This window comes from Aedes albopictus, chromosome 2 (genome assembly GCF_035046485.1).
Source record: "Aedes albopictus strain Foshan chromosome 2, AalbF5, whole genome shotgun sequence".
Taxonomy (NCBI): Eukaryota; Metazoa; Arthropoda; class Insecta; order Diptera; family Culicidae; genus Aedes; species Aedes albopictus.
Genome location: NC_085137.1, coordinates 88,555,784 through 88,582,652, shown reverse-complemented (window position 1 = coordinate 88,582,652; position 26,869 = coordinate 88,555,784). Strand labels below are relative to the sequence as shown.

The 26,869-nt window shown below is 41.7% G+C and overlaps 1 protein-coding gene and 1 non-coding gene across 2 annotated transcripts in view; both read left to right on the top strand.

Annotated features, from left to right (window-relative positions):
• The window catches only part of LOC109427628 (uncharacterized), a 556,874-nt gene that overhangs the window by 145,980 nt on the left and 384,025 nt on the right, over positions 1 to 26,869 (top strand). The window contains 2 exon segments of the mRNA XM_029852600.2: positions 20,873 to 24,020; positions 24,022 to 25,404. Of these exon segments, the coding sequence (XP_029708460.2) occupies positions 20,873 to 24,020; positions 24,022 to 25,404 (4,531 nt within the window).
• Positions 18,560 to 18,631, top strand: Trnaa-ggc (transfer RNA alanine (anticodon GGC)). Its single transcript has one exon. It is a non-coding gene; the product is annotated as a tRNA-Ala (tRNA).

Here is a 26,869-nt window from a genome sequence, read left to right as displayed (position 1 = left end):
GTTCGCTACTGCACAATAGTAACCTTCGATGTAGCTATGCATTCAATAGTGTCAGTTGGGTGGTTATTGCAGATGCTGCGCCTTGGGATACCCAAATATTTATACAAGATTCTCGGAAGCTATGTCCATAATTGAGAATTACTATTCGATACAGAGGTGGCATCCTTATCTGGGAGGATACAGAGTGCTCCAGAATGCGCCGCACAATGGGCTTACGTAAGACTGCCATGTTAGTCTTAATGGTCAAATGGCAGCGTGTTTGAGACAGTTTCACCAAAAGAAAGTGGACCACTGGTTGATTCCGATGGTAGATAATTGGACCAATAGGCGCTATGAGAATGTAACATTCTTTTTGGGCCATGGCTACTGTAGACAGTATCCATACCATTTCGGTCACATGGGTTATCCCAAGTTCCAAGAATGTGTAGATTTAAAAAAAAAATAAATAAAAAAAACACGAAAAATGATGTGTGCATGTGTCTACAGTTTCGCACATTGCGTAACCACATACTTGCCACATGTGTAGGGGATACGACTCCGAACAATCTTGGCCACAGGATGTCAACGTAAATGTCCAGAGACATTCCATCTGGAGTCGAACTCGGCCTATCTCTCGAAAAATTGGCCGAGCGGAAGACTCTCTGGTGTGTTGCTGTATGTGACCGTGGCATGCAAAGGGGTCCCCAGAAAGACCCTGAGCAGACCGAGGTCAAATTGTGGTGCAAGAAGGTATAGTTTTGACCCGCCTTCAGAGAACAAAAATAGTTAGGATGCCACTTAAGCAGCTGGAAATACGCCTGCGCAATATTTTGATGTCCCAAAAAAAAAAAGTCTTGAAGCTGTGGACACCTAACCTCGAGGGTGCGCACTGCACAGGCTTGTCTCGTCTCCGTAACAATACTTTTCGGTGGTCCCGGAGAGACGATGGACTGGACATGCCGAGAATTGGTTCAGTTCAAGATTAGGTCGGGAAGTAGCCTTCTTCGTTGGCGTCGGTCCTCATTACCGCAGAGGACTCAGGTGTCTGTTGAGCGCATTACCCAGGTAACAATTTCAGACTGTACAAACGTTTTTCCAACTAGTTTAAAGCAGCCTCCATTTGTACAAAAGCTGGGCACAAGAGGTGCACTCCTTTGATCAGCTCCTAAATATCTAATTTTGATGATTTTATTCAACCTTTAGCTGATTGAAAGTTCTTCGAAAGGCTGATTTAAGGCTTAATATGTGCTAAATCAGTAATCAATCAAATTTATTTATTGTGATTCCAAATTAAAAAAAAAACAATTTCGTAAGCTTAATTTCATTATTTGCGGCTTTGTTTTCCGGAAAAGATGTATTGAATGTATAAATTAATTTATTCGAAAAACTGGGAATTGAACTCGGATCTTCTCATATCTCAGGCGTACCTCGATAGTACGTACCCTCGTTAGTACGTACCCTCGATAGTACGTACCCTCGATAGTACGTACATTTTGCCTCGATAGTACGTACACCAAAATTTATTTAATTTTTAATCTACAAAAATGGGTTCGAATCATTAGTAGACGTATAGCAGAGACTCCGATACTATGAATTTGTGTTATGCAGACTCCTATAACACGGATTTTCAGTCATGGTTTCCCAAACTGTGGGTTACGACCCCCAAGGGGGGTCGCCGGCCTTCATCCAGCGGGTCGCGAGAGTCAGTCGAATAATTTACTGTAATCAGGGCCGGATGTAAGGGGGGGGGCGGTGAGGCCCGGGCCCCCACATTTTAGGGCCCCACAAGTACTGTTCGAAAGTGAGTAAAAAAGGTCATTTTTCCGAGGGTCCTCCACATCCGCTCGGGCCCTGGGCCTCCACAATCCTTAATCCGGGCCTGATTGTAACAGACAACAAATGAGGGAATTTCTATGGTGGGTCGCCGAAAGCACGTCAACTGACAAAAGGGGGTCGCGCACCTCAAAAGTTTGGGAACCTATAAGCAGTTTTAAAATGTAGCGAAATGGAAGACATGAACGAATACGTTTGATGTAATGATTGCAGTATTCTTCGCTTTACATAGATATTTTCTGCCAGTCATAATATCTGGCATCATCATTCTGGCGTTACATCCCAGCTGGGGAGGACTGCTTCTCAGCTTAGTGATCAATAAGCACTTGCACAGTTATTAACTGAACGCTTTCTTCACCAATAGAACGTTGTAATATAATAAAAGGCACATGATGGTTCTATTTTGTGTCGTAATAAAAAAAAAACTAAATTTCTCGGCGAAGATTGCTCTCCAAAACATGAATCAAACCCATTAAGTTACTTATCCAAACCATTGATTTCAGTTCACTTACTTGTTATTGTTTTTCGTTTTCCTACAATTAATGTTTTTGTACGATACGTATACAATATTTGACAGTTTTCCATGAGTTAGGAAATTTAAACAACTTTGAGTGCCGTAGGGCACTGCATGCCGCGGTTGCTAAGGAAAATGTTCATAGTTTTTGACGTTTCGTGGCTTTTTGTTAACGATTCGGACTTAAAAAAATCGTCAGCTCTCGCATTAAAAAAAAAACACGCCAGCTTATCATGAGTGGTTGGATTTGGGGGTATACGTGCGTGTGCTGTTTTATAACTTGATGGTGGCTCACCTCATGGAGTTCCTTCTGGGATTCCACAAGAATTCCATCCGGGACTCCCCTCGTGGTTTGTCCACAAATTTGTTCCAGAGCGTTCTTCTGGGATTCCGTAAGCTCTTAATAAAATTCTTCCGAAAGTTTATTTAGGATTCCTTCAGAAGTTCCCTCTGGAGTTTTCCCAGGAGTTTTTTTTTCTGAGATTCCTTAAGAGGTTCCACCTGGGGTTCCGTCAAAAACTCTTGCCAGGATTGTTCCAAGAAGTTTCCCGCGATTCTTCCAGAGACTCCTGGATTTCTGTAGAAATTAATTTCGAGATTCCTTCAGCATTACTCCTTCTACCTTAGTATTTTTTCCTGAAGCTCTTCCAGGTATTCCTTCCGCGGTTTCTCCACAAACTTATTCTATAATTCCTCTAGGAGGGAGCTATAACTAAGTTGCTTATTGTTTATTCAAAAAAGTCCTACAGAAACTCCTGAGGATTACCAAAAACAAAATACTCTAAAAAATCCATAATGAATTCCAGAAGGATTTCCATTACAAACATCTGAAAGAATTCCAGAAGCGTCTGCAAGAATTCCTGACGGAGCTCTTGGTAGAAACCAAAAAAGAGTCCCTAGATGATTCCTGGAAAAAGTTCTCGAAGAAATACCGGAATCCGTTTCTGAAAGAATTCCTAGAAGAAGCTCTAAGAGGAATCCCGGAAGAAGTTCCTGAAAAGTAATTCCTGACAGTCATCCAGAAGAAATTCACGGAGGAATCCCGGAAGGAATTTCCGAAAGAATCCTGGAAAAATCCCAGAAAGTTTACCTGGTAAAATTATTGTAGGAATCTCAGAAGGAATACTTAAATCAGAAGTATCTCCCGAAAAAAAAAACCGGGAGAAGTTCCTGGAGGGATCTCGGAGAAGCTTTTAGAGGAATACTGAATGAAGCTCTTGTCAGGGGTATTGTAGGATTTCTGGAAGGGTTTTAGAAGAAATTCCCGAAAAATTGCCAGAAGATACTCCGGAAAGCATCTCGTATGAAATTCCAGGAATAAATCCTTAGTAAGGATTCCTTACGGATTGTTGCAAGGAGTTTTTGAAGGAATCTCGGTAAGAATTTCTGATACAATTTCCGAAAGAACTCCAAGAGAAATTCTAGGTGAAGTTGTTAGAATTAACAGGAATACCATCTGGATGCCCAAAAAAAAACAAATCCAGAGACATCCCGAAAGAAACTGTTCGGAGCTTGGTTCGGAGAATCTCGGATGTAATTCCTGGAGGATTCCAGGGACTTTTTGAGAAATTCTCGAAGAAATCTCTTGAAGTCCGAACGTAAACAAAAAGGTCACAAAACATGAAAAACTTAGGAAAACATTCTTTAGCAACCGCGGCTTGCATTGTCCTATAGGCTGTACCAATTCAATTGTTTCTGGGTGAACCCGAAATGTGGGATTCGGGGAAAGTCATTTCGCTTTTTCGCTTGCTTTAGGGATTTCTTCAAGTTTCAAGTTTCTTTCAGTTCCGAAATTCCTCTAAGTGTTGGTTACGAGATTTTTCCAGGAATTCTTTCTGGGATTCCTTAGGGATTCTTCCAGAGTTTCTTCTACGATTCCTGTTGAGATTCCAGGGTCTCTTTCAGAGATTTCTCCAGAGATTCCTTCCGAAACATTACCAAGAATTTCTTCTGTAATACTTTCGAGACTTCCAGGATTTCTTCAGGAATTTCTTCCTGAATACCTCCAGGAATTTCGTTCCGGGATTTCTCCATGAATTAATTCTAAGATTCCTCCAGAAATTCATTCCGAGATTCCTACAGGAATTCTTTCTAAGATTCATCAAATAATTTTTCCTTGAAAATTTTTTTCCAGAATTCCGGGATTCCTCCAAGAGCTCCGAAATACCTCTAGGAATCCCTTCTTGAAAAAAAAAATTAAACTCTTGGAGGTGTCCTAGAAGGAGCAATGTTCAGAAGGTTTTGAAAATATCACGGCAATAAATATTGCAGGAGAAAATAATTCTATAATGTTTCTATAACAAGATATAACTGATCTAGATCGATTTAATTATATCTATACCAGTTTGGATGATTCTCAAAAATAGTTCAAATAAAATCAATATAAGTTCCCAGAGACGAGATGCCTCTACGAAGCATCTCCAGAGCACAAGAAGATTTTTCCAATAAAGACAGGATCCTAAACAAGCAAAATTACGTAATTAATAAACGGACCCTTAGGCAACATGTAATTTTTTGGCAATCCTGACGTTCTAGAAATAACATTCTTTGAAATTTGAAATAAAAATTTGTGATTCGATAGTACGTACGTTTCGATAGTACGTACACTAAACGAAGCGGTGGTGTACGTACTATCGAGGTATGCCTGTATTGTCACTGACCTTAGCATCTACACCACACACAATTGTATACAGATTCTCAAAAACGAGAGCATCACTTGTTGTGTCTGAATAATCAATAGCATCAGTTGAACTGAGTCTGCATTGAGGCTGGAGAAGCGATGGACACTACGAAAACTTGCTTGGGTCAGCTGTCAAAAAAATATTTGATTAAAAGCTGAACAATAGATGGATAATTGTGCAGGCTGGTTTATGTTTTAAGCTGGTAACACAGATGGAGAATATTCTATTCAACTTTATATTCAGCCATTTATGTATAGCTGATCAAAGAGGTTGAACAAGCCATACTTCAGACCAATATTCAGCTGTCATTGTTTTCAGCCACTGGCACCATTAATCAGCTAACGTTCAGCTAATACTCTCACTGTTTAGCATTCATTGTTACTTGGGTACTTCCCCCTTGGTGAAAAAAAACTTAAGCAATTTAAATTAATGTAGGAGCTGCCCTGATGAGAATTGGTATCACTGCACTGCCAACAGACGCGCCAACTTAGTCAAATTATTGGGGGGGCAAGGCCTGGATTTTCTGATTTTTTGTATGGGAAAATCGAAAAATCGTCAATTATTGGGGGGGCAAAACCATGCTTGCCCCCCCTAAGTTGGCGCCTATGACTGCCAATATTCAAAGAAAGGCCGATAAACTATGGGCCTCTATTGGGTGTCCGAAAAAAGGCACATAACTCAGAGCTCCAATTTCAAGAAACAGCTTGGTACCCATCACCTGAACTTGACTCACGTACACGCAGAGAAAAGGCGCTTGTTTAAAACAATAAAACGCATGGTTGATTTTCAAACTGAGAATTTACTTATTCCAAAGTTATATTTAATTGTTTTCATTTAGAGTTTATCGATAAAAACAACCGATTACCATCATTTCATATAATGTCAAAAATTTCATTTGTTTCAACAAAATAAAAACCATAAACATGGTCCGAAACTTGGTCCGAAAGCACTCACACACCTATAAAATGCTTACCCCAACATCGCCACAACGAAGAAGGTGCAGCAAATCCATCACGCCAACTTCCAAGTGCAGCTTTGGTCGTGATGGATAACGCGCAGGTAATCACGACAGCATCCACAAAAAGTTGATCGGCTTCGCCTTTTTTGTCTTTTTTAGTCGTTCTGCTCCCCATCCGCTCACCGACGGTCTAAAAATAGATTTCCGAGCTGCCGCAGGAGCTGCCGTCACCAACACAATCACATTCCGGCTTTGTTAGTCACAAAAGTGCAGTCGTTTAAAACAATCTGTTATTTTATGTTGAAACTACCAAATCTCTGTTTGTTCTAACAAACTGTCAAAAATTTCGTCAAATGAAAACATTTGTATTATCAAACAGTTGCAACAGTTCAGTTTAAACTAGAAATCAGTTTGTCGCTATAGTAAACTGAAAAATCGGTTGATTTGAACTAGAATTTGATTATGTTTACAATTTATTTTTCTGCGTGTACTACAACCCACCCGGCCGTCGGAAGCGGGCCGCTTAAGCATTCCTCACACCACTTGGCGATCGCGACCACAACATTGACGACCGACGTCCATTCCTACGCCCGTTCTAACGAACACTCGCGTTTATTCGGGCCACAGACAAACGGAAGTAAACGTAGCAAGCAAAGCGCTCCCGAGAATAAGGATTTGCTCGTCTCTAGCTATGATGTTTACAACTCATAGTTAATTTGAAGTGATCCCTGAGAGCATGGTCGATTGAAGATCCCGCCAAGTGTGTTCCTTCCGTTCATCTGTGGCTAGGCCGTGCTCGCGACATACCTCTAGCTAGCTACAGCAATCGCAATTACGCCAAGTCTAAGGTAGTCAGCGTTCAGCTCTCCTCCGTCGCGGATTTTATCGTTTTATTTTGCTCTGCCATTCAAACGAATCGACTCGACGCGACGCGGCAACGACGACAACCAACCACGCGATGATTGTGCCGCCTCGGCCACGCTGCGCTGCCATCAACAACGACGACGACGACGCTGGACGCCGACGTTGTTGTCCACATACCACAACGACTACTAACGGCTACAACAGCTGAAACCACTCAACAAGACGTTGCGTTGTTGCGATGGATGTCGGTTGAACTAGTGCTGGAACGTGTGGCAATTTAGATTGGGGAATTGGAAGATTTTGTATGTTTCCTCCGACTGTTGTGCCTTAATTATTACACACCACTTAACGGGGGCCCAACGTGTGCTCGTCGACGCTCGTCCGTCTTACTCCGCGGAGGCCCGTTCGTACGTACGTACGTAAATATCTCCGGTGAATAACAGTTAGTAGTGATCATCGGGATGCCGGACAAGCTAGATCAGTCGTCGTTGCCGTCGCGAGTGTGAGTGGGAATGGTTTTGTGGTGCTTCTGAGAAAATCGCGCATTTGGACGTGAAAATCGATTCGCCCCGGAAGACGCTTAGTGCGGTGATCTTTGCCTACCAGTACCCGTCTGAGGTGTACCTAACGAACCCGAAAAGTGCGATCTAGCCGAATCGAACAAAGACTCGCAGCGCACAAAAACAGGGAAACAAAACAGGTGAGGATCGCGCATTTGTAGGGTATCGCGCTACTTGGGCGGTGGTTTTCTTCGTCTGTTATTTTCGTCTGTTTTCCACTGTAACTCGGTCAATTTTGAACCGATTGACTTGAAATTTTGTACACGGGTAGATACTATACCTATCTCACCGCATTCCAAGAATTGTGTCAATTGGTTCAAGATTGACTGAGTTATAGTGGAAAACAGACGAATATAGAAGCCACCGCCCAAGTAGCGCGATTCCCTACTAGTACGCGCGAGAAAGTGTTTTTGTGTTTTTTTTTTTTTTTTCATGTTTCGACCGTCGAGGCAGCGGTGGCGGTGCGGTGGTGTGTTGAAATCTCTCTTTCACTTTGGCTTGGTGCCTGCCTGGCATTTGCAAAAGTCACGCTTTGTTGGGCGGGCGGACGGGCTCGGGCATGGTCATCGGTCGCAATATCTCTAATGTGATTCCGATCTTTGTGTTGCACAGCCTCAGCCTCAGAGCGCGCAATTTTCTTGGATCAAACAGCAGCACACGGAGATTGCCTGCCAATTTGATTACTTCTGCTGGTGGAGGTGGAGGAGGCGCTTGTCGCGGACGGAGCAGGGACGATTTGCACTCATCAACGCGATCGATCCAGATGCGAAACCTTTACAGGGCAGTGGTTCTCGCAGGTTTAAGGCCTATGGGCCATTTTAAGAGTTGTAAAGGGACCAAAAGTTTGCGTTCAAATCACTTGATGTAATTAGCAGTGCTGAAGATGTAATTTCAACATATCTAAATAGGCCTTTTCAGTTGACACTGTCAAAGGCCCCCAAAATCAGCTGATTTTAAACGTCTTCCGATTAGGTCTATCCAATCACCCGCAGCTCATTTTAGAAGCTGAACCTGAGAATATGGTATATGAAAAACTTGTGCGGTTAGACCAGTTCTACAAGAAAGTCACGGAAAAACTGCCTTTTTTCGAATATTTAGGATAAATGCTAATTTATTGGCAAGGGCGTAGCCAGCTTTTCGGTCAGGGGGGGGCAAGCACCCTTAGTAAAAATGTACCTACTTGATTTTATAACTAAACGCAACACGATAAAATTGAATATAATAACATTATATTCTAAAAGCATTATTTAACCCTTAACCCTGTTGTATTTTGTACAATACGTTAAAAAAAGCTCGTCTGATCTACACAAATCAACGTGGTGCTGGTAGCGATGACCAATTTCTGGAAGATTAAGGATTTTTATTTACTCGTGCAATATTTTGCTCTGATTTTTTTTGTCAATGTCTACAAAACATTCATCAGAAATTATAGCTGAACTCTTTTGGAAATTACGAACCCTTTTGAGGATAAACCTGGAATTTCCTGGTTCCTGTATGCTTCCATTTATCTTCCAATACTATTTGCTGGAAAAATTTCTCCAGAAATTATTGAATTTTTGAATTTCTGAAGGAAATCCTGAAAGAATTTCAGAAAATAAACCTGTACGAATTCCTGGATAAATTATGAGAGGGATACCTAGTGAAATTTCTGAAGAGATCTCATGAGGAACTCCTAGATAAATTTCTGGAGTATTCCTTGGAGGATTTTCTGGAGAAATTCCTGGAGGAACTCTGGACGCAATCCCTAGTAAAATTTCATAAGAAATGTCTTTAAAAATTCCTACATGAAATTTTAGAGAAATTTGTGAAGGAATCCTTGGATGAATGCCTGTAGAAACTTCTGACAAAATTCCTGGCGTAATTCCTGGAGAATTTCCTTGAGCAATTCTTTGGGTGAATTCTTGGAATCCCTAGGAGAATTCTGGGAGAAATTCCTGAAGAAATCTCTAGAGGAATTCTGGGAGGAATTGCTGGAGAAATTTCTGAAAAAATCCCTTGAGAAATTCCAGGAGGATTTCCTGAAAGAACCCTTGGAGGAATTTCTGGAGGATTCCCTGGTGGAATCTCTGAAAATATCCCTCGAAAAATTCGTGGAGAAATCCCTGAAGTAATTGCTGGAGGAATCTCTGGAGGAATCCCTGAAAATTTCCTCAAAGTATTCCTGGAGAATTTCCTGAAAGAATCTCTGAAGAAATCCCAAGAGGATTTCCAGGAGAAATTCCTGGATGAATTGCTGGTATAATTCCTGAAGGTATTCCTGAAGAAATTTCCTGGGGAAATTCCTAGATAACATCCCGGAGGAATAAATGGAGGAGATGTATTCCTGTGGAAATTTCTGGAGGAATCTCTAGAGGAATTCTTGAAAGAATTACTGGATGAATATCTAGAGGAATCTCCAGAAGAATTCTGAGAGATTTCTGTTTCTATTTCTGTTATTTTCCTATTTTTGAAAGATTCCTGAAGGAATCCCTGGGGGTATCCTTGAAGAAATTTGTGAATAAATCCCTGGAGGAATTCCTGGAGAATATTCTTGAAGAATTTCTGAAGAAATCTCTAGAGGATTTCCTGGAAGAATCTTTGGAGAAACTTCTGGAGGATTTCCTGAAGGAATCTTCAAAGAATTTCCTGAAATGATTTTTCATGGAGAAATCTCTGGAGGAATTCCTTCAGGAGGGAAATCCCCTGGAGGAATATCTGGAGGAATCAGGAAGCAATTCCTGATAAAATTTCGGGAGAAATTTCTGGAGAAATACCTAGAGGAATTGCTGACATAATATCTGAAATATGTCCAGAAGCAATTCCTGGGGTAGTTCCTGATGAAATAACTGGGGCTATTCCTGGAGAAACTCCTGGATAAAATCCTGGAGGAATACTTGTAGGAATTACTAAAGGTATTTCTTTGGGAATTTCTGGAGGAATCAATAAGAGAAATTCTCTGAAGATTTACTGGATGAATTTCTAGAGAAATTCTGGGAGATTTCTATTTCTATTCTATTATTTTTTAAAATCTTGGAGGAATTTCTAACGGAATTCTAGGAAGTCCTTGGGGGAATCCCTGAAAAATTACTGATGTCATTCCTCCAGGAATTTCCTGGAAGAATTTATGAAGAAATCCCTAGAGGAGGATTCCTCTGGAGGGTTTCCTGGAGGAATCCCTGAAATATTCCTGAGGGTATTCCTGGAGATTTTCCTGGAATAATTTCTGAAAAAATCTCCAGAAGAATTTCTGGAAAAATTCCTGAAGAAATTGTTGACATAATTTCTGAAGGATGTCCAGGAGCAATTCCTGGATCAATTCCTAGAAAAATTTCTGGAGGAATTTCTGAAGAAATTCTTGGGGTAATTCCTGAAGAATTTCCTGGAATAGTTCTTGGAAATATTCCTGGATAAAATCCTGGAGGAATTGCTGGAGGTTCTCCTTTGGGAATTGCTGGCAGAATCCGTGAGGGAATCTCTGGAGGAATTCATTCAACAACTTCTGGATAAATTTCTGGGGGAATCTATGGAGAAGCTATGGGAGAAATTTCTGAAAAAATCCCCTGAGAAATTCACGGAGGGAGTTCAAGAGAAATCTCTGGAGGAATTCCTGGAGAAATCTCTGGAAAAATCCCTGAAAAAGTTCCTGGACGAGTTTTTAGCGGAATTCCTAGAGAATTATCTGTAGCGATTCCTGGAGGGAAAACTGGAAGATTTCTTGGTAGAGTTTCTGGAAAAATTCCAGAAGGTATTCCTAGAAAAAACCCTGGAAGAATTTCTGAAGCAATCCCTAATTTATGATGGTATTCCTTGATTATTTCCTGGTGTAATTCCTGGAGGAATCCCTGAAAAATTCTTGATGAATTCCTTAGAAAATCCCAGCAAAGCTTTCTTAACAAATTCCTGGAAGAATTTCTGTAGGAAAAAAAAATGAAAGCTTAATATTTTTTGGACGAATTATTGTTGGAATCTTTGAATGGACTCTCAAAAGAATGTTTTGTATAATGATTTAAGGAACTCCTGGAGGAATTATCGAAAAAAGCACTGGAACAATCACTGAAGGAAATTCTAAAGATATCCCAAGGGAAATTCCCGGAGAAATGTCTGGTGAAACCCGTACAGGAATTCTTGAAAAACTCTCTGGAGCAATCCATGCTAGAATCACTCAAGGAAGCTATGGTGAATTCCTGAAAGAATTCATCGATGTATCCTTGAAGAAGTATTTGTAAAAAACTGAAGGAATCGTGGGGGGAATTCTTAAAGCATTTCTTGGAACAAACCCTAAAAAAACTATCTGAACCCTGCAAGATGTCCATAGAAGAATTCACGAAAGAGAAACTCCTAGATATGTCCCATGAGGAATTTCTGAAAGAATCCTTGGAAAAGTTCCTGAATAACTGCCTAAAGGAATTTCTGGAGATGTCCTTGAAAGAATTTGTAAAGAAATCCCAGGTATTATTCTATTAGCATGACGTTTGTTTGAATTGAATACAAGTGAAAATTCGTGTAGCAATAGCACATAACTGCACTCTATAGCAGCATATAATTCTATAAAGTCCTTATTTTTCCCTACCGGAAACTTGCCATGCTGTTTTTGTGTTCCATGAATAAACATCACAAAATTTAACCATTCATTCAAGCTTGTTATTTGATTAAATTCTATGATAAGGTTGAAGTAGATCTCTTGGAGAAATACTTGGCGAAATTTCCTATGATTCTCAGGAAAAAAAAAGGTTTGATAATTGTGGATACCTCAATTATTAGAATAGTCTAATATTTTTCTGGAACACTTGAATTATTGACAATCTTTGAGTCGGCTTGAATTTAAAAAAATCTGTCGGCCACCCTCTGGCTACGCCCTTGTTTATTGGGATTCCCAAGTAGCAATGACAGCTGAGAAACAGCTTATTCAGCCAAACTTTTGAGAATCAAGCTTAAGAGCGGTTTATTCAGCCATATTACAGCACTAGTACAGCCATAGTACAGCAATGTTAGTTGGCATTGGATAAATTTGTCCCTTCGTTCAATAATTTAACGACCAAAACTGTTTTTTTTTTCGAGTTTTCCGTGTTTTGTAGTCAGCTTGACATTTGGGTGAGAATCCATTCAAATTACAACCATACCTCGATATACGCCGTGTCCAATAAGTCCTCATACAGAATCTAATTGATTTCATTTCACATCTGTAATTATGATTTTCAAAGTAAATTTATTTATTGAAAGGCCATCTAACACTGACCAAATACAGCATATGTTTTAGATATATATATTCTCTGCTGATTGCTTATGTGTCGTAAGTTCATTTCAGCTGGCACGCACGCCATTTCATTGGTATATTGTCTCATTTTAACGAGTAATGGTTTTAAGTTGAAACAAATTTTTTTTCTGTCCTCACCATTGCTAGTAGCAACTATTACCAGGAGAGAAAAAATATGAGATTCTGTATTGGTGAAGTACGAAGCCTTTTTATTTTGTACAAAATAAAACGTTAATTAAACAAAAATGTCCATTTACCTGTTTAATGAGATTTGTTCTAATATTCTTGACATGTCATCCCTACTGGAACATAGCTTTTAAACTCCAAACGACAGTGGGCAGAAGTGGAAGCGAATTTCATTTCATTTGATACTGTGAGTGAGAACGCCAGTAACGGAAAAGTCCGCTTAGTCTTAGAGGAAACACTAGACAAATTCTTTGATGAATCCCTGGAGGAATTTCGTGAGAAATCACTGGACGAATCCCCGAAAAAATACTCAAAACAACTCTTGAAGAAGCCTAAGAGAAATCCCTGAATAAATTCCTGGTGGAACTTTTTCAGGAATGCCTGGACAAACTCGGTGGGCCCCGGAGAGATTTATACCGAAATATACAAAGTTATTCTTTGGCTAAATTCCTAAAAAATATCGTACAATAATTACACGAGGAATTTCTGTAGAAATGCCAGGGAAAGTCCCAGGTGGTTTTTTGTAAGAAATCTAGCGCGAATAAGTGAAGGAATCCAAGTTACAATTGCTAGATGGGCCACAGCGAGAATCACTAAAAAAAATCTTGGGTAATTCATGAAAGAATTAGTAAAAAGCTCTTTGAAAATCCCAGGAAGATTCCTGTAATAAATCTAGCAGGAATTGCTAAAAAATAAATCAGGAAACAAAAATATTTGAGGAAATTTCTGGTGGAATTCCATCAGGTATTCCTTTCGAGAATTTTCGGAAAAATCGCCGATGAATCTCTGCTCTCTAAAGAATTTCTAAAGAATCTCTGGAGAAATCACAGAATGAGTTTTTCTAGTGGAATCTGACAAGCAAATTCTGCAAATGCCATCAAAATATGCTCGATAAGTTCCAGCAGGAATTCCTGGGTGAATCTTAGCAATTACTCCTTGAGAATGCATAGTTGAAGTATTGGAGCTTTTGTCAGGAACAGAGTTTGGAATTTCATCGCGAACCACTGAGTGGTCTATACTCAGCTTGTGCTACACTCAACGAGTATAACACATCGTGAAGCGAAATGCTTTTGAACGCTTCCCGAAATGTGCTATTCCTCTTGCTCGGTTCAATACGAGAGTGCAATCAAGAGAGAATATGCTCGGCGACGCTAATGAAAGTGATGCATTCGACAAGAAAAATTTATTGTCATATCTCTTGATTATTATGGTAACACCATAGACGAATTTCAAGACCTCGATGTATCAAAGAAAACGATAAAATGTTGTGTGTCCAGTCCAGTACCCAATAATATTTAGAACTGTGTATTTTTTCCGTGTAAATTGCCTTTTGTGTAAATTATATTTAGCGTGTTACACTGATCTGACAGCTCTGACAGTAAAGGACTAACCATAAATTACGTAAAGTGGGTACCGAGGATTGTTCACAATCTGCGAACTTGACTGCGGAAAAATTCGCGTTACGTTTTTTAAGTGGAAATGCGTTAAATAATGATGAAAATAACGTGTATTCACAGTTGTTTGAAGCCAACGATGAGAGAGCATCAGAAAGTGTTACACTTAGCGAAACCCGCTCATTGCTGGAGCTTGTCTATGTAGAAGTATCTTCTTTGTATTCGTTCGTGAACCATACGACTCGACGAGCGAACGTAGACCCGCTTGGTTATTGAAACAGAACCAACAAAAGGGAAGAAAAACTGCTGAGTAGTTCACTTATCACTTCTGCTGCTAAACACTGGACAGGAATGACTGGAGGAATCTCAGTAGAATTTTTTGGAGGAATGACAGAATGAATCCTAGGAAAAAATCTCTGGAATTCTTTGGAGAATCCAACAGCAAACCCTAGAGAAACCACAGGAGAAAATCCTTGAGTAATCATTTCAAGAACTACTGGAGCAATAGGGCACGTTCGATGTAGTACTAGATTTGTAGTAATGAGCTGAATTTTAGTATGGTGAGAAGGTCAGTTCTCTGTTTCTGCAATGAAATGGTACAAAACGCGTGGGTATTATGATTCCTTGCCTAATTTGATGCTGTTTGAGCAAAACTTTGGATAACTTTGTTGTTTATGTTGCAAGAAATGGAGAAAACAACAACACTGTTGCCCAAAGTTTTGCTCAAACATCATCAAATTAAGCAAGGAATCATAATACCCACGCTTTTTGCACCATTTCATTGCAGAAACGGAGAATTGACCTTCTCATCATACTAAAATTCAGCTCATTACTACAAATCTAGTACTTAACCAATCTGTCCTATTACAGCAGAAATTTGATAGAATTCCTGGAGAAATCCTAGCAGATATAAAACCCTGTAAGAATTTCTTACTTATGGTCACACCAAGAGATAATGTTTGCGTTTGACCAGTTTCACATGTAAAAAATAAGAATCTTGCTTTATATGATATTGGTTTAATTTAATGAAATAGATAGATATAAATAGGCATGCTATGAATTGGATTTATGTATGTTATTAAAACTTTCAAAAATAGGGTGGTGATGGGTATTATCTCTGGGTTTGTTCTAATTGGGGGGGGGGGGTGGATTGTCAACCAAATTTCTTGAAACTTGGTCGTATAATTCTGCTCCGCTGCTCCAAAGGATTCGGAGGAGATTTAGGGGGATTTCAGGGAAATTTCAGGGGAAATTCAGAAGGGTTTCATGCTGTTTCAGGGTTTCGGGTGATCTCAGGAATACATCTCGTGGAACGCCCCTGAAACCCTTCGGGATCCCCTTGGAATGCCTCTGAAACACCTCGAAACTCCCCGGAACGACCTTGAACCCCCTGAGACCCCTAGAACAGCCCTAGAATGCCCCTGAAATCTCTTGAAAACTTATGAAACGCTCCTGAAATCCCTCAAACCATTTGGAGAACCACTGAAATGCGTCTGTAAACCCCTGCAACCCCATGAAACGTCCATTAAACCCTCTGAACCTCCCTAGAACTCCACTGGAACGCTCGTAAAATTTCCTGGAATGCTTCTAAACAAGGTTGCGACCATTCATTTGCAACGATTTACATTCATTTGCTATTATCTCAGTTCAGAAGCATGCCATCGAAAAACAATGTATGGATGGATTTAACCTTGTAGTTTTATCTGAACGTTTGCCGAATAACATTGGGGTCGCAAACGTATACCAAAGTCGTGAGCGAGCTGTGAAAGCAACTCTCCACGCGGTGAATGTAAATTTCATTCACGCTGTGGAAAGTTGCCTTCACAGCTCGCTCACGACTTTGGAATGCGTGTGCGACCACAATGTTATTCGACAAACTTTCAGATAAAACAACAAGGTTAAATTCATCCATACATTGTTTTTCGATAGCATGCTTCTGAATTGAGATAATAGCAAATGAATGTAAATCTTTGCAAATGAATGGTTGCAACCTTGCTTCTAAAACCCTCTCAAACCCCATCTAACGCCCTTGAAACCTATTAAAAACCTGTAACGCTGCTGAAACCCCTTGGAGCATTCCTGGAATGCCCTTCAAAAACCTTAAGCCCTGCCCATGAAACCCCTATAGACTCCCTGGCGTATTCTCAGAATCCCAATGGAACGCTTCTCAAAAAACCCCATATAACGCCCTGGAACAAGCTGAAATCCTCTGGAATACCCCTAGAACGCTCCTGAAACCCCCTGAAATGCCTCTGAAAGGCCCTCTGTAATTCTTCTGAAAACCCTGAAACACCCCTGAGACTCTCTCAACCCCCTGGAACATCCTTAAATCGCCTCTTAAATCGCTTGACAACTCCAGGATCGCTCCTGAAACTTCCTGGAAAAACCCTGGAACGCTCTAAAACACTCCTGGGACCTCTTTAACCCTTGAAACTCCTTGAAACCTCTTGGAATGTTCCTGAACCCCTTTCAAATACCACTGGAACATCTCTGGAACGCCCCTGAAACTCCTTTAAACGCACGATTACGTAAAGTGAGGAAAAAAGTCCGGTAGTCATGCTAACAGTTTAAGTTGTGCCAGTGTTCTACAATTGGATCATGGATGCATAATAAAATTGTTATAAAAGTAATTTTATTTCAAATAACAATGAACATGTTATTTTTAACAGTGTAGTAGTGTAAAGGACATGCTTCAAGTTCTTGTAACTATAGTGTGACTTTGATTTTTGTAGTAGGTTTGTCCCAGTAAAGTTTATATCGTAACAGCAAATTCTTGAAATTAACTTAAGAAATATGCAGTTGTTGTGTCAACAGCGATACAAAACTTACAATCGACTTTTTCAACGAAAAATATTTATAATTTTGCTGATTTCAAGGGGCAATTCAGGGTGGAGGGTTCTCAGAACCCTTTAAAGGGCGTCAAAGGGGCGTTCCAAGGCATTTCAGAGAGGTTTAGGGGTTTTAAAAACTTCGAAATATTCATAGAAAGCTCAGTCGACAATTATTTTGGAAATTCCTTAGGTCATTTACTTGGAAATTTCTCAGACAATTATTTTTTTTATTTCTTCCACAATTCCTTCGGCATATTGTTTGGGAATTCTGTCGACAAATTCTTTAAGAATCCCTTCGACCATTCCTATGATAATTTCTCAGACTAATCCTTTTTAAATTCTGAAGTTCTCAATCGGACTAACTAAAAGAATTAACTTAAGAACTGCGAATATTCGAAGATATTTGAAAATGAAAAAGCCTTATCAGATTGCAAAGAAACTCCGAAAACCTTAAGAAATTCTCGAAAAACTTCCTCAGAATTCCTGAATTCCTAAACAAATTACCGGATAAATTTGTATAAAAATTGCCTAAGAAGTTTCAAAGAAGTCGCTAAAGGAATTTTTATAATCCAAAATAAATTGCCGAACAATATTGGAGTTGTTGAAGAAATTTCTATAGAAATTCCCGCAAGTTTTCACAAAACATTTTCAAAGGAACTCTCAAAAAATATGCCAAAGTAATTCGTATGACAATCTTGGATAAATTGTTTGGAAACTTTCCTAAGGAATTACCGAAAGGATTTTCAAGTCCATGACAGAAATTTCAGAAACAACTCAAAAAGGAATTTCCTCAGGAATTTTCAAGCTTATTCTGACAGAATGTTCGATGGTATTCTAAAAGAGTTGCGCAAAGATTTTATTTTCATAAAAAAATCTCGAAAAAAATGTCTAAACAATTTGTCGAAAGAATTTCCAAAGGAAATACCGTAGAAGCTCCCAAAGTAATAACTGAAGACGTCTCCAATATACCAAAAACATTTTCAAAGAAATCAATGTAGAATTTTCAAATAAGTTTTCGAAGCAAGTTACTTCGAAAATACCGAAGGAATTTCGAGCTAAACTGCTGCAGGAATGAAAAAAAAAATCACAAAGAAATTGTCTAAAACATTCCGGACTTTAAGAAGGGATTTATGGAAGACTTGCAAGGAAGCTTACAAAGCAATTGCCGAAATATTTCTCAAATAAATTATCCAAGGGATTCCGAATGGCATTAGGAAATAAATAAAAAATACCGGAGACAATCCGGATTGACCCGCGGAAAATTTACAAGATAGTTTACGCAGTCATTGCCGAATGGATTACAAAAGGCATTACCGAAAGCATTCCCTTAAGAATTTTCGAAGGAGTTGCAGGATTAATAAAAATAAATGAAAAAGAAATGCTGATGTGATTTTACAAAAAACTTACTACAAAGAACTTCCCCAAAAAATCCGTAGGATATGCCTATGAAATTGCAAAAAAAAAACAAAACTGCAAATGAGATTAGAATTGAACTTTATGACAACTAAAATGCCGAGTCATTAATTGGCTCGGTAGCTTAGTTGGTAAAGCACTTGTCTGGCGAATAAGGGTCGTGAGTTCAAATCTCACCTGAGCTGAGGATTTTTTCCCAATTTAATCAATAATTTACCCATCTGTACATACATATGTACGTTGAGTTATTTGAAATTCATAAAACTGCAAAGCAAACTTCAATGGATGTGCAGAAAAGTTTTTGTATCCTGGTTTTTTTAGATAATGTTTTCATAATTCCTACAGCTGTTCTGGAAAGGTATTTTATATACAAACTAGCTATCCAGTGGCGTCAAAAACTGGATCTCACAAAAACTGGCACTCATATAGGCACCACTAGTAAAAAAAAAATCCAAGATACGCCAATGCATTACGGGGGCAACTTAAAAACTGTAATGTTTTTTTAGTTGTTTCAAAATTATAAGCGTCCACAGAAAAAAAAAGCTTGCAAAGCAATCATCTATCAATCCATAAATCAGCGTATCAGTTCCATTTTGCAGCATGGGTTGTCCCATGTTCAGTTTTGCAACATGAGCTGTCCCATGTTCACTTTTTTTTTCTCAAAATACATCCCATGTTCAATTTATACACATAAAAAACTATCCGAGCATCTTTGAGGGAAGCCTGAACATTCTCCGGAAATCCTGATATAATTTGTAAAATTCAACATGGGACAGATTATGCTGCAAAACTCGACAAGGGACAACTTATGCTGAACATCTCACATGATATGGAACAGCTTATGCCGAGAAAATCCCAAAAATTGCTAGATTTATCGGCATTACAGTCCCACCAGAGTTTTTCTTTAAAAAATCAAAGTAAATTGAATGTTTATGAAACTTTTTGTGCATACTTCAATAATAAATACCAATTCTAACGCTATGCTGATGTATTCACTTTGTGGTTTCATTACACTTGCCCGTAGAGATGGAAACAAGACTGAAACATAAAACACGTTTTTCTCAGTTTGCTGTTTTGCAACACGGGACAACTATGCTGCACACGGCAGAACAGATATCCAAGTCCGGCTCCAAAACTGTGCAAAGAATCTAACGACCATATAAAATGTCACCATAATCGGTGAAATTAAAACTATGTGTACTTCACCACTGATTGTAGCAACATGCTGCTAGGTGACGCTAAATAACAAACAAAATTTTATTCCTACACAGCTCTTGGAAGATTTTTTTTCTTGTTTGGATGTCTGCAACCTGCAGTTCTATGTAGAAATTTTGGATTTGGATTTCTTCCACCGTCCGTATTCAAATCTCAATTAGACTGGTTTGCGTTACTGTTATGATTTTTTTTGTTCAAATCCCTGGAAGAGGAATATTGACAACATGACCCAGAAAATTCAGTTTGAATTTTTAGTGAAGTTTAAGATAACGATAATTTTAAATGTTTCATATTGTTTAGTATTTTGGATGAAGATTTCCCCAAAATTTCATGAAATTCAGCCTTAGAAATCAAATGTTTTTATCAGATTATAGACATATTTTGTAGGTTTTTTGTTGAACATTTATTCGACAGCTGCTTCTATTTGCCTGAGCTTTTTCCATAAAATCCTTTCAATTTCCGGAATTTGTAACAAAATGATCTGCCAACTCTTGTCGTTGTTCTGTGTGTCAACTATGAAATTCTAGTGGATTTTTGAGTATTTGTACTTTTGTAGGTAAAAATCCACTTAATCATATGCGCTAATTCTCGGCATATCAGACGGATCATTCATTAGATCAGAGCAAAAAGATGTAGACTATCGATAGCTTACGGTCGAATCATAATGTTTGACCATCCTTTGTACCATAGTGTCACGTAGAAGGTGTGCCGGGTATTGAATTCAGGTTGTGCCCAACATAGATATGATCTAGACAAAAACAGAATTGTGTAAAAAACTAGCATAAGTTAAAATTCACGAAAATAAAAATAAAATAAAACAAATAAATAGAGTTCGAGGGACAATTACTCAATCTTATTATTTTTAAGAAATTTTAGTTCTTTTAAGTTTTGATTACATGATTTTGAAGCTAAAGTAATTGATACTAAGTTGGTCATGAGGCGTTAGGCGATGTACAATAATAAATTTGATCATTATTAGTCGTTGCTTAGATAGACGAGAATTAGATAAAAACCCTACCTGAAATTATTTCTAAGAACTCGAAAAAAAACCTAGAGGAATTTTATTTTTATTGATACAGATTATGATCCGTTTGCATGCAATCCAATCGTTTGACAACCCCTGCCACGTGTATTGACTTTTGCACGGCGCGCGAATTAATAAATTTTCTAATTTTTCCTTTTTCTCTTTCTCTTTCCCGCACTAATTTTAGATTGCGATTCGACGAAATCGGCCACGATCTGTTTACGGATTCCGATAGTCTGTCGTACGCGTCGCTGAGCCGATCGTCCTCGCTGATCCAGTTCGAATCGTTGGAGCGCCAGTTGCAGAATGAATCGACGGGCGTCGCGTCGTCCGGCTCGTCCCCTTCGCTCTACTTGGTCGCTGGGGCGGGTGTTGTAGGGGCGGCGGCGGTAGTTGGACCTGAAGCGGCAGGGTCCGCTGCAGAGGGCCTTAGAAGTGCGATTGTGGTGGGCGGTGATACGGTTGGGTTCTACTGTAGCCCCAGCAAGAAAGGCAATCTACTTACGGCATCGAATCTGATTCAACAGCAGGGAAAGTTGGTGGCCGGCGGTGGTGGTGGTGCTGGTGGGACGTCGGTGGGTGGCAAACAACAACCGGTGCTGAACACAAGTGATTCTGAGCTGTACTCGTCGTCGAGTGTGTCGAGTAGTTCTAGCAGCGGAGGCAGTGGAAGTAGTTGCAACTATGCTAGCGACGAGTGCGATTTGAACAACCACGATAATACGCCGAGCCCCAGTGAGTCGCAGGTGGCGAAAAGTTCTTCGGATGAGGCGGACGGATTGGTCCGGTGTCCGCAACGGTGCTCCGAACGGCGTCGATCGTTGAATCAACTGCGAACGAAGAACTCGATTGAAAGTTTAAGTGAAGACAGTGGCTATTGCGACCATTTGCATTTCAACATGAACAATCTACGGGTCAAGTCCAAAAGTTGGACCAATTTCGGTTCGGCTGAAAATGTTAACACGTTTATGGAGCCGGTACAGTTGGATTATTTCGAACAGCGGCATGTTTTCCACCAGGAAAACCGTCTCTCTACGGTGTGCGACGTGGACGAGGAGGAGCACGAAGAGCAGAGCGAAACGGGAACGAAAGGCCAAGAAGTGCACCGCATTAAACAGTGTAACAGCGAGGAAAGTCTATCCAATAAGTACGACCGTAATAACAAGCCAGAACATTGGTTCACCGCGAGCAGCGCCGCGAAAACCAATATTCATAATTGTACAAAAATAGATTTAGACGCAAGTAAACATTCGCGCTCGGCGGGTGCTAGCAGTGGCGAGCAGCCATTCGTCGTAACGACCAAAGTAATTCCCCCATCTTCGTCGTCGTCGTCCGCATCGTCAGAATCAGCATCAACGTCCTCGTCACGGCACAATTCTGTAGATTCACTCGAGATACACCCAACGACGTTGTCGCCGTCGTCAGCGGCAACGACAACAATTCTGGATCGCCGTCACCATCGTGCCGAACCGAAACCTAAAAATAGTCATCATCGTCGCCAGCAGCAGTTGAGGGATGACACAGAGCAGTTTGCCGTTTCACGAAAGCGACCGCGACCGCAGCAGTACCGGCAGCGTCGTAGAACCATCATTTCGGCCAGTTCGCCCGATCTGTTCAGCAGCGGTGATCAACATCGTTTTCGCGGTCGTAGCCGGAAGCAAAGTCAGCGAAAGGTGGTTAGCGACTTCCTGGAGTACGGTGGTGTCAATTTCACGGTGTCCAGTGTGCCAGAGTGTTTAAACCTGTGCGGTAGTCGAGTTCCGCCAGAGTTCGCGGGACGATCGGATTCGGTGGACTCGTTTGAATTGTGTGAATCCGGTGCTAGTTCTGGGAATTATTGTGCGTGGAACCAGGGTCCAGAATCGGTAGCTAGCAAGAACTTCAATCTGTACGATTTTCAAGAAGAGCCGGTCATTCCAACTGTAGTGAAAAGTGTGAAAACCGTGACGTTCGAACCGGTGACGAAGCCGCGGGTGAACATTCGTGCAAGCTACGCCAATTTGACGGTGCTGGATTACGGTGATGAAGAAGACGGAAAACAGTATTATTTAAATAGGAACACATTTAGAACGAGTAGTGGCACAAGATTGGGTGGGGCCCGAGACATGGCGTCCGGTTCGTGGAATCCCAGGAAAGCATTCAACGAAGACGACGAAGAGGAGAGGATCTTTCCGGTCGATGGCGACGAAAAGAACGTTTTTAATTCGCTTTTGGATGAAATTTCCGCTCACTTCGATCGCAACCTATCGATCATCAACGATCAAGCGGAAGCGTACGAACCGATCGCAGCGTTTTTGCACGAACAACGATCGGCAGCAGCACAGCCATCGACATTCAGCGCGCTGGTCGCGTCCCCACCTCAAGCTCCTCCGCGACGAACGCAAATCAAAACAAACCCCCACCACTCAACACCCCCGGTTGCACCACCGGTGCGATCTCCTTCACTGCCCGCACCGGAAAGCAACCACGGCACCAGAAGGACCTTTGATCAGGATCCCACGAATCTGGTTACCTGCTACGCTGCCAGTTTAGAACGTTGCACGTTCGATCCGACTGAATCCGCCCTCAACTTATATAATGGCAGCAATAGCGCGATCAACCAAACAAGTGATCTGAATATTAATCACCCGAGTGGTGCTCGCGGCTACGCCCCGGTGGTAGTAGCCAAGCGTGAGTTCGTCTCGAGCACCCCGAACCTCAATTATTACCATTGCTGCAGCGACGACGAAGGTGGCCTGAACGCCCACCACAACTCGCTGAAGAATGTCAGCTGCCTTGAGATCGGTGCAACTGGAGATCTAGCCTCCCGAAGCATTGGCATTCTCACAGCCGCCTCCAGTTCCAAGTGTGGCCTATCCAAGGGCGTTAGCTTCTGTCCGATTGTGTCGGAAATCATCTGGAAGGACAACTCCTCGGACGCGGATCCCGACGACAACGCCAGTGTCATCTCCAATCAGGACTTCGAGATCGACATCGATGACGAAGACTTCGATCAGGATGACTACGATCACGCCAACCTGATTGCAACCCAAACAAACACTCTCATCAACTCAAACAGCGTGGAAACGGGCCTGTGTGAGCTGATAAATCACGCTGATTCATCATTCGGCAATTATCATCCGGCCAGCAATCATCATCATCATGCAGCGCCTCGTGCCCCGACACCGGATCCCGACTTGCACGATCGCTTCGTGTTCGATGACGACACACCGCTGCCGCCCGAGCCTCTCTCTCGTGAGCGAACCGTGAGCGGTGACGATCGGTGCGAGCGAGACGACGCTAAATGCATCACCGCAGTAAACAATGCGATCGGCAGCAGCAAAGCCGACGAAAGCCGACGACGTCGTCAGTACGAAAGTGATCATCGCCGAGAAAGGTTCCACCACGATGGCGTCCGCGATCGCGAATGGGGTTGACGCTAGCAGAAACATGATCGTCGCCGAATCATCATCAGCAGCAAACGCGGCAAGCAGCGGTGTAAACGGTCCTGAAGTGAATGATAATGCGGCACAAGTGCCGCCACAACAGCAGCCTAAGTTCGTTAACAACAATAACAATCTGATCAAGAACTTCAAGAATGGAAAGGCGGAGAAGAAGGGCAAAACGTTCCTGTCGCGATTGTCGTCCGGTTTCCGATTTTCGTTCCGCGGCAAATCGAAGAAAAACAAAGATGGTGTCGTTGGGGCGTCGAATGGGAAAGTTGGCAGCACTGGCTTCGGTAGTGATAACAGACAATCGTCGTCTGCGGTGAAAGTTAAGGAGTCGGGGGGCAATGATAAAGTGGTGTCATCTGATTTTATTTATATCCCGTTGAAGGATCCGTCTGCGAAGCAAACAGATGGGCTTGAGAGTGGGGGTGTCAGTGAAGAAGATGTGCTGGATGCGGAAGAGTACTATCTGCGCCAGTTTGCCAGTGGTCAGGATCAGACGGATAGGGTTTATAACAGTCCAAATGAAAGTGATGTCACGTTCCGGTCGGATACGTCGTCGAATATAAACTCGACCCCAACCGCGGGGGGTTTGGGTGGTCAAAGGAACCACGTGTTGAGCGGGAAACCACCCTTGCCGAAGCAGCCCCCACGGGTTGTTGGTGTGTGTGCCAAGCGTTCTACCCCAACCGGGAGGTACGCGCATGCCCAGCAGCAGTACCGAGCCTCGTCGACTCCACCGAGAACGGAAATCGATCCTGACGAAAGCCACGGCGGCGGCGGCAGTGCCTTCTACCATCAGTATACCACGGACACTGACGCGGGCTCGAACGGTGGTACTGCCGAAGGATCCTTATCCTCGGCCGTCGGTCGGTACAGCAGTGCTAGAACCAACAGCAACAACCAGAAGCATCACTTGGTGGTCGCTGAAAACGCTAATTACTTCAATCACATCATGGGCAGTGAGCAGAAAATTGGTCTCATCGAGACGAACCTGGATACACATGAAACGGTCATCTCGGGCAAGACCCGCTCGCTGATGGAACTTGGCGGTCCGTCGTCCCACATGCACCAACTGCAGGTACATCATGGTGCTGGCGGTGGTGGCGGTGGCGGCGGTGATGGCGGTGGTAGACATCAGATGGGTGGTGGCGGTGGCGGCTCAAAACGGCTGGGCGGTGGCGTTAATGGGATTAAGGACCGCCAGACGACCGCCGCTGCCAACGAACCCGGAAGGCCACACAAGAGCATGGAGTTTCTGCTGGATAAGGAAAATCATCGAAATGTTTTGGTAAGTACAGATAGTGTTCAAGACACATGAATGCGCACTCTCCTTCTCCCATTTCAATATTTGATTCAGCCGAAGCCGCAGCGTTTACTGTGTGAATGGGTGAAATTTACCGTTGATGGCACCTACTTTTTCCTTTGTTCGCTGAGCCATAGTTGGTCAGTCAGTAGTCAGTCAGAGGTGCAACATACGCGCCGCGATGTTTTTATGACCGGAATTGATTAGTTCCACCGCAATAACCTCCAAGAGTGAGTTTGTGGCTGCTGCTGCTGGGTGCACTTGACTTACACACCAAACATTAGGGGGGGGCCCTGCTCGGGTAGACCCGAGTAGGTTTTAGCACTCCAGAGCGCACTTGATTCGATTGTGTTTGATTTCGGGTGCAGCTTTTTGTGTAGGAGAAAGTGGTTAACAATAGGAATGGCGATGGGAGATAAAGAATTCGACTTCAAGCTTTTTGGGAACGATGGGTAGTTAAAATTGGATATAAATAAAATGCTCGCAAATGTTCCCGCAGAAATTTCTGTTTTTTGCAGAAATTGCTCCAAGGATTCATTCTTTCTTTTTTTCGACATTGCTCTAAAGTTTTCTTCAACAATGTCAACTTTGGCTTTGGTAACATCTTCAAGGATTATTACAGGAACTCCTTCTTAGGATTCCTGAGATATTCCTCAAGGACCCTGCTCCAAGAATTTCTTCAGGAACTTTTATCCATAGCGACTTTCTGCGCTGCTAAAAGTGTAAACTGGCAGTTAGAAGTGTAAACACAGTGTAAATACAACTTAACAAAGTTCCGTCAAGTGTCGTCGGTGCTTAACAACTTCCTTTGTGTTCAACTGTCACCCCGATCATCGGAGGAATCCCTGGAGGAATTCCTGGAGGAATTCCAGGAGGAATTCCAGGAGGAATTTGCTGGAGGAATTCCTGGAGGAATTTCTGGAGGAATTCCAGGAGGAATTTGCTGGAGGAATTCCAGGAGGAATTTGCTGGAGGAATTCCAGGAGGAATTTGCTGGAGGAATTCCTGGAGGAATTTTTGGAGGAATTCCTGGAGGAATTCCAGGAGGAATTTGCTGGAGGAATTCCTGGAGGAATTCCAAAAGGAATTCCTGGAGGAATTCCAGGAGGAATTCCTGGAGGAATTCCTGGAGGAATCCCTGGAGGAATTCCTGGAGGAATTCCAGGTGGAATTCCTGGAGGAATTCCAGGAGGAATTCCAGGAGAAATTCTAGGAGGAATTTACTGGAGGAATTCCTGGAGGAATTTCTGGAGGGATTCCTGGAGGAATCCCTGGAGGAATTCCTAGAGGAATTCCTGGAGGAATTCTTGGAGGAATTCCTGGAGGAATTCCTGGAGGAATTCTTGGAGGAATTCCTGGAGAAATTCCTGGAGGAATTCCTGGAGAAATTCCTGGAGGTATCCCTGGAGGAATTCCTGGAGGAATCCCTGGAGGAATTCCTGGAGGAATT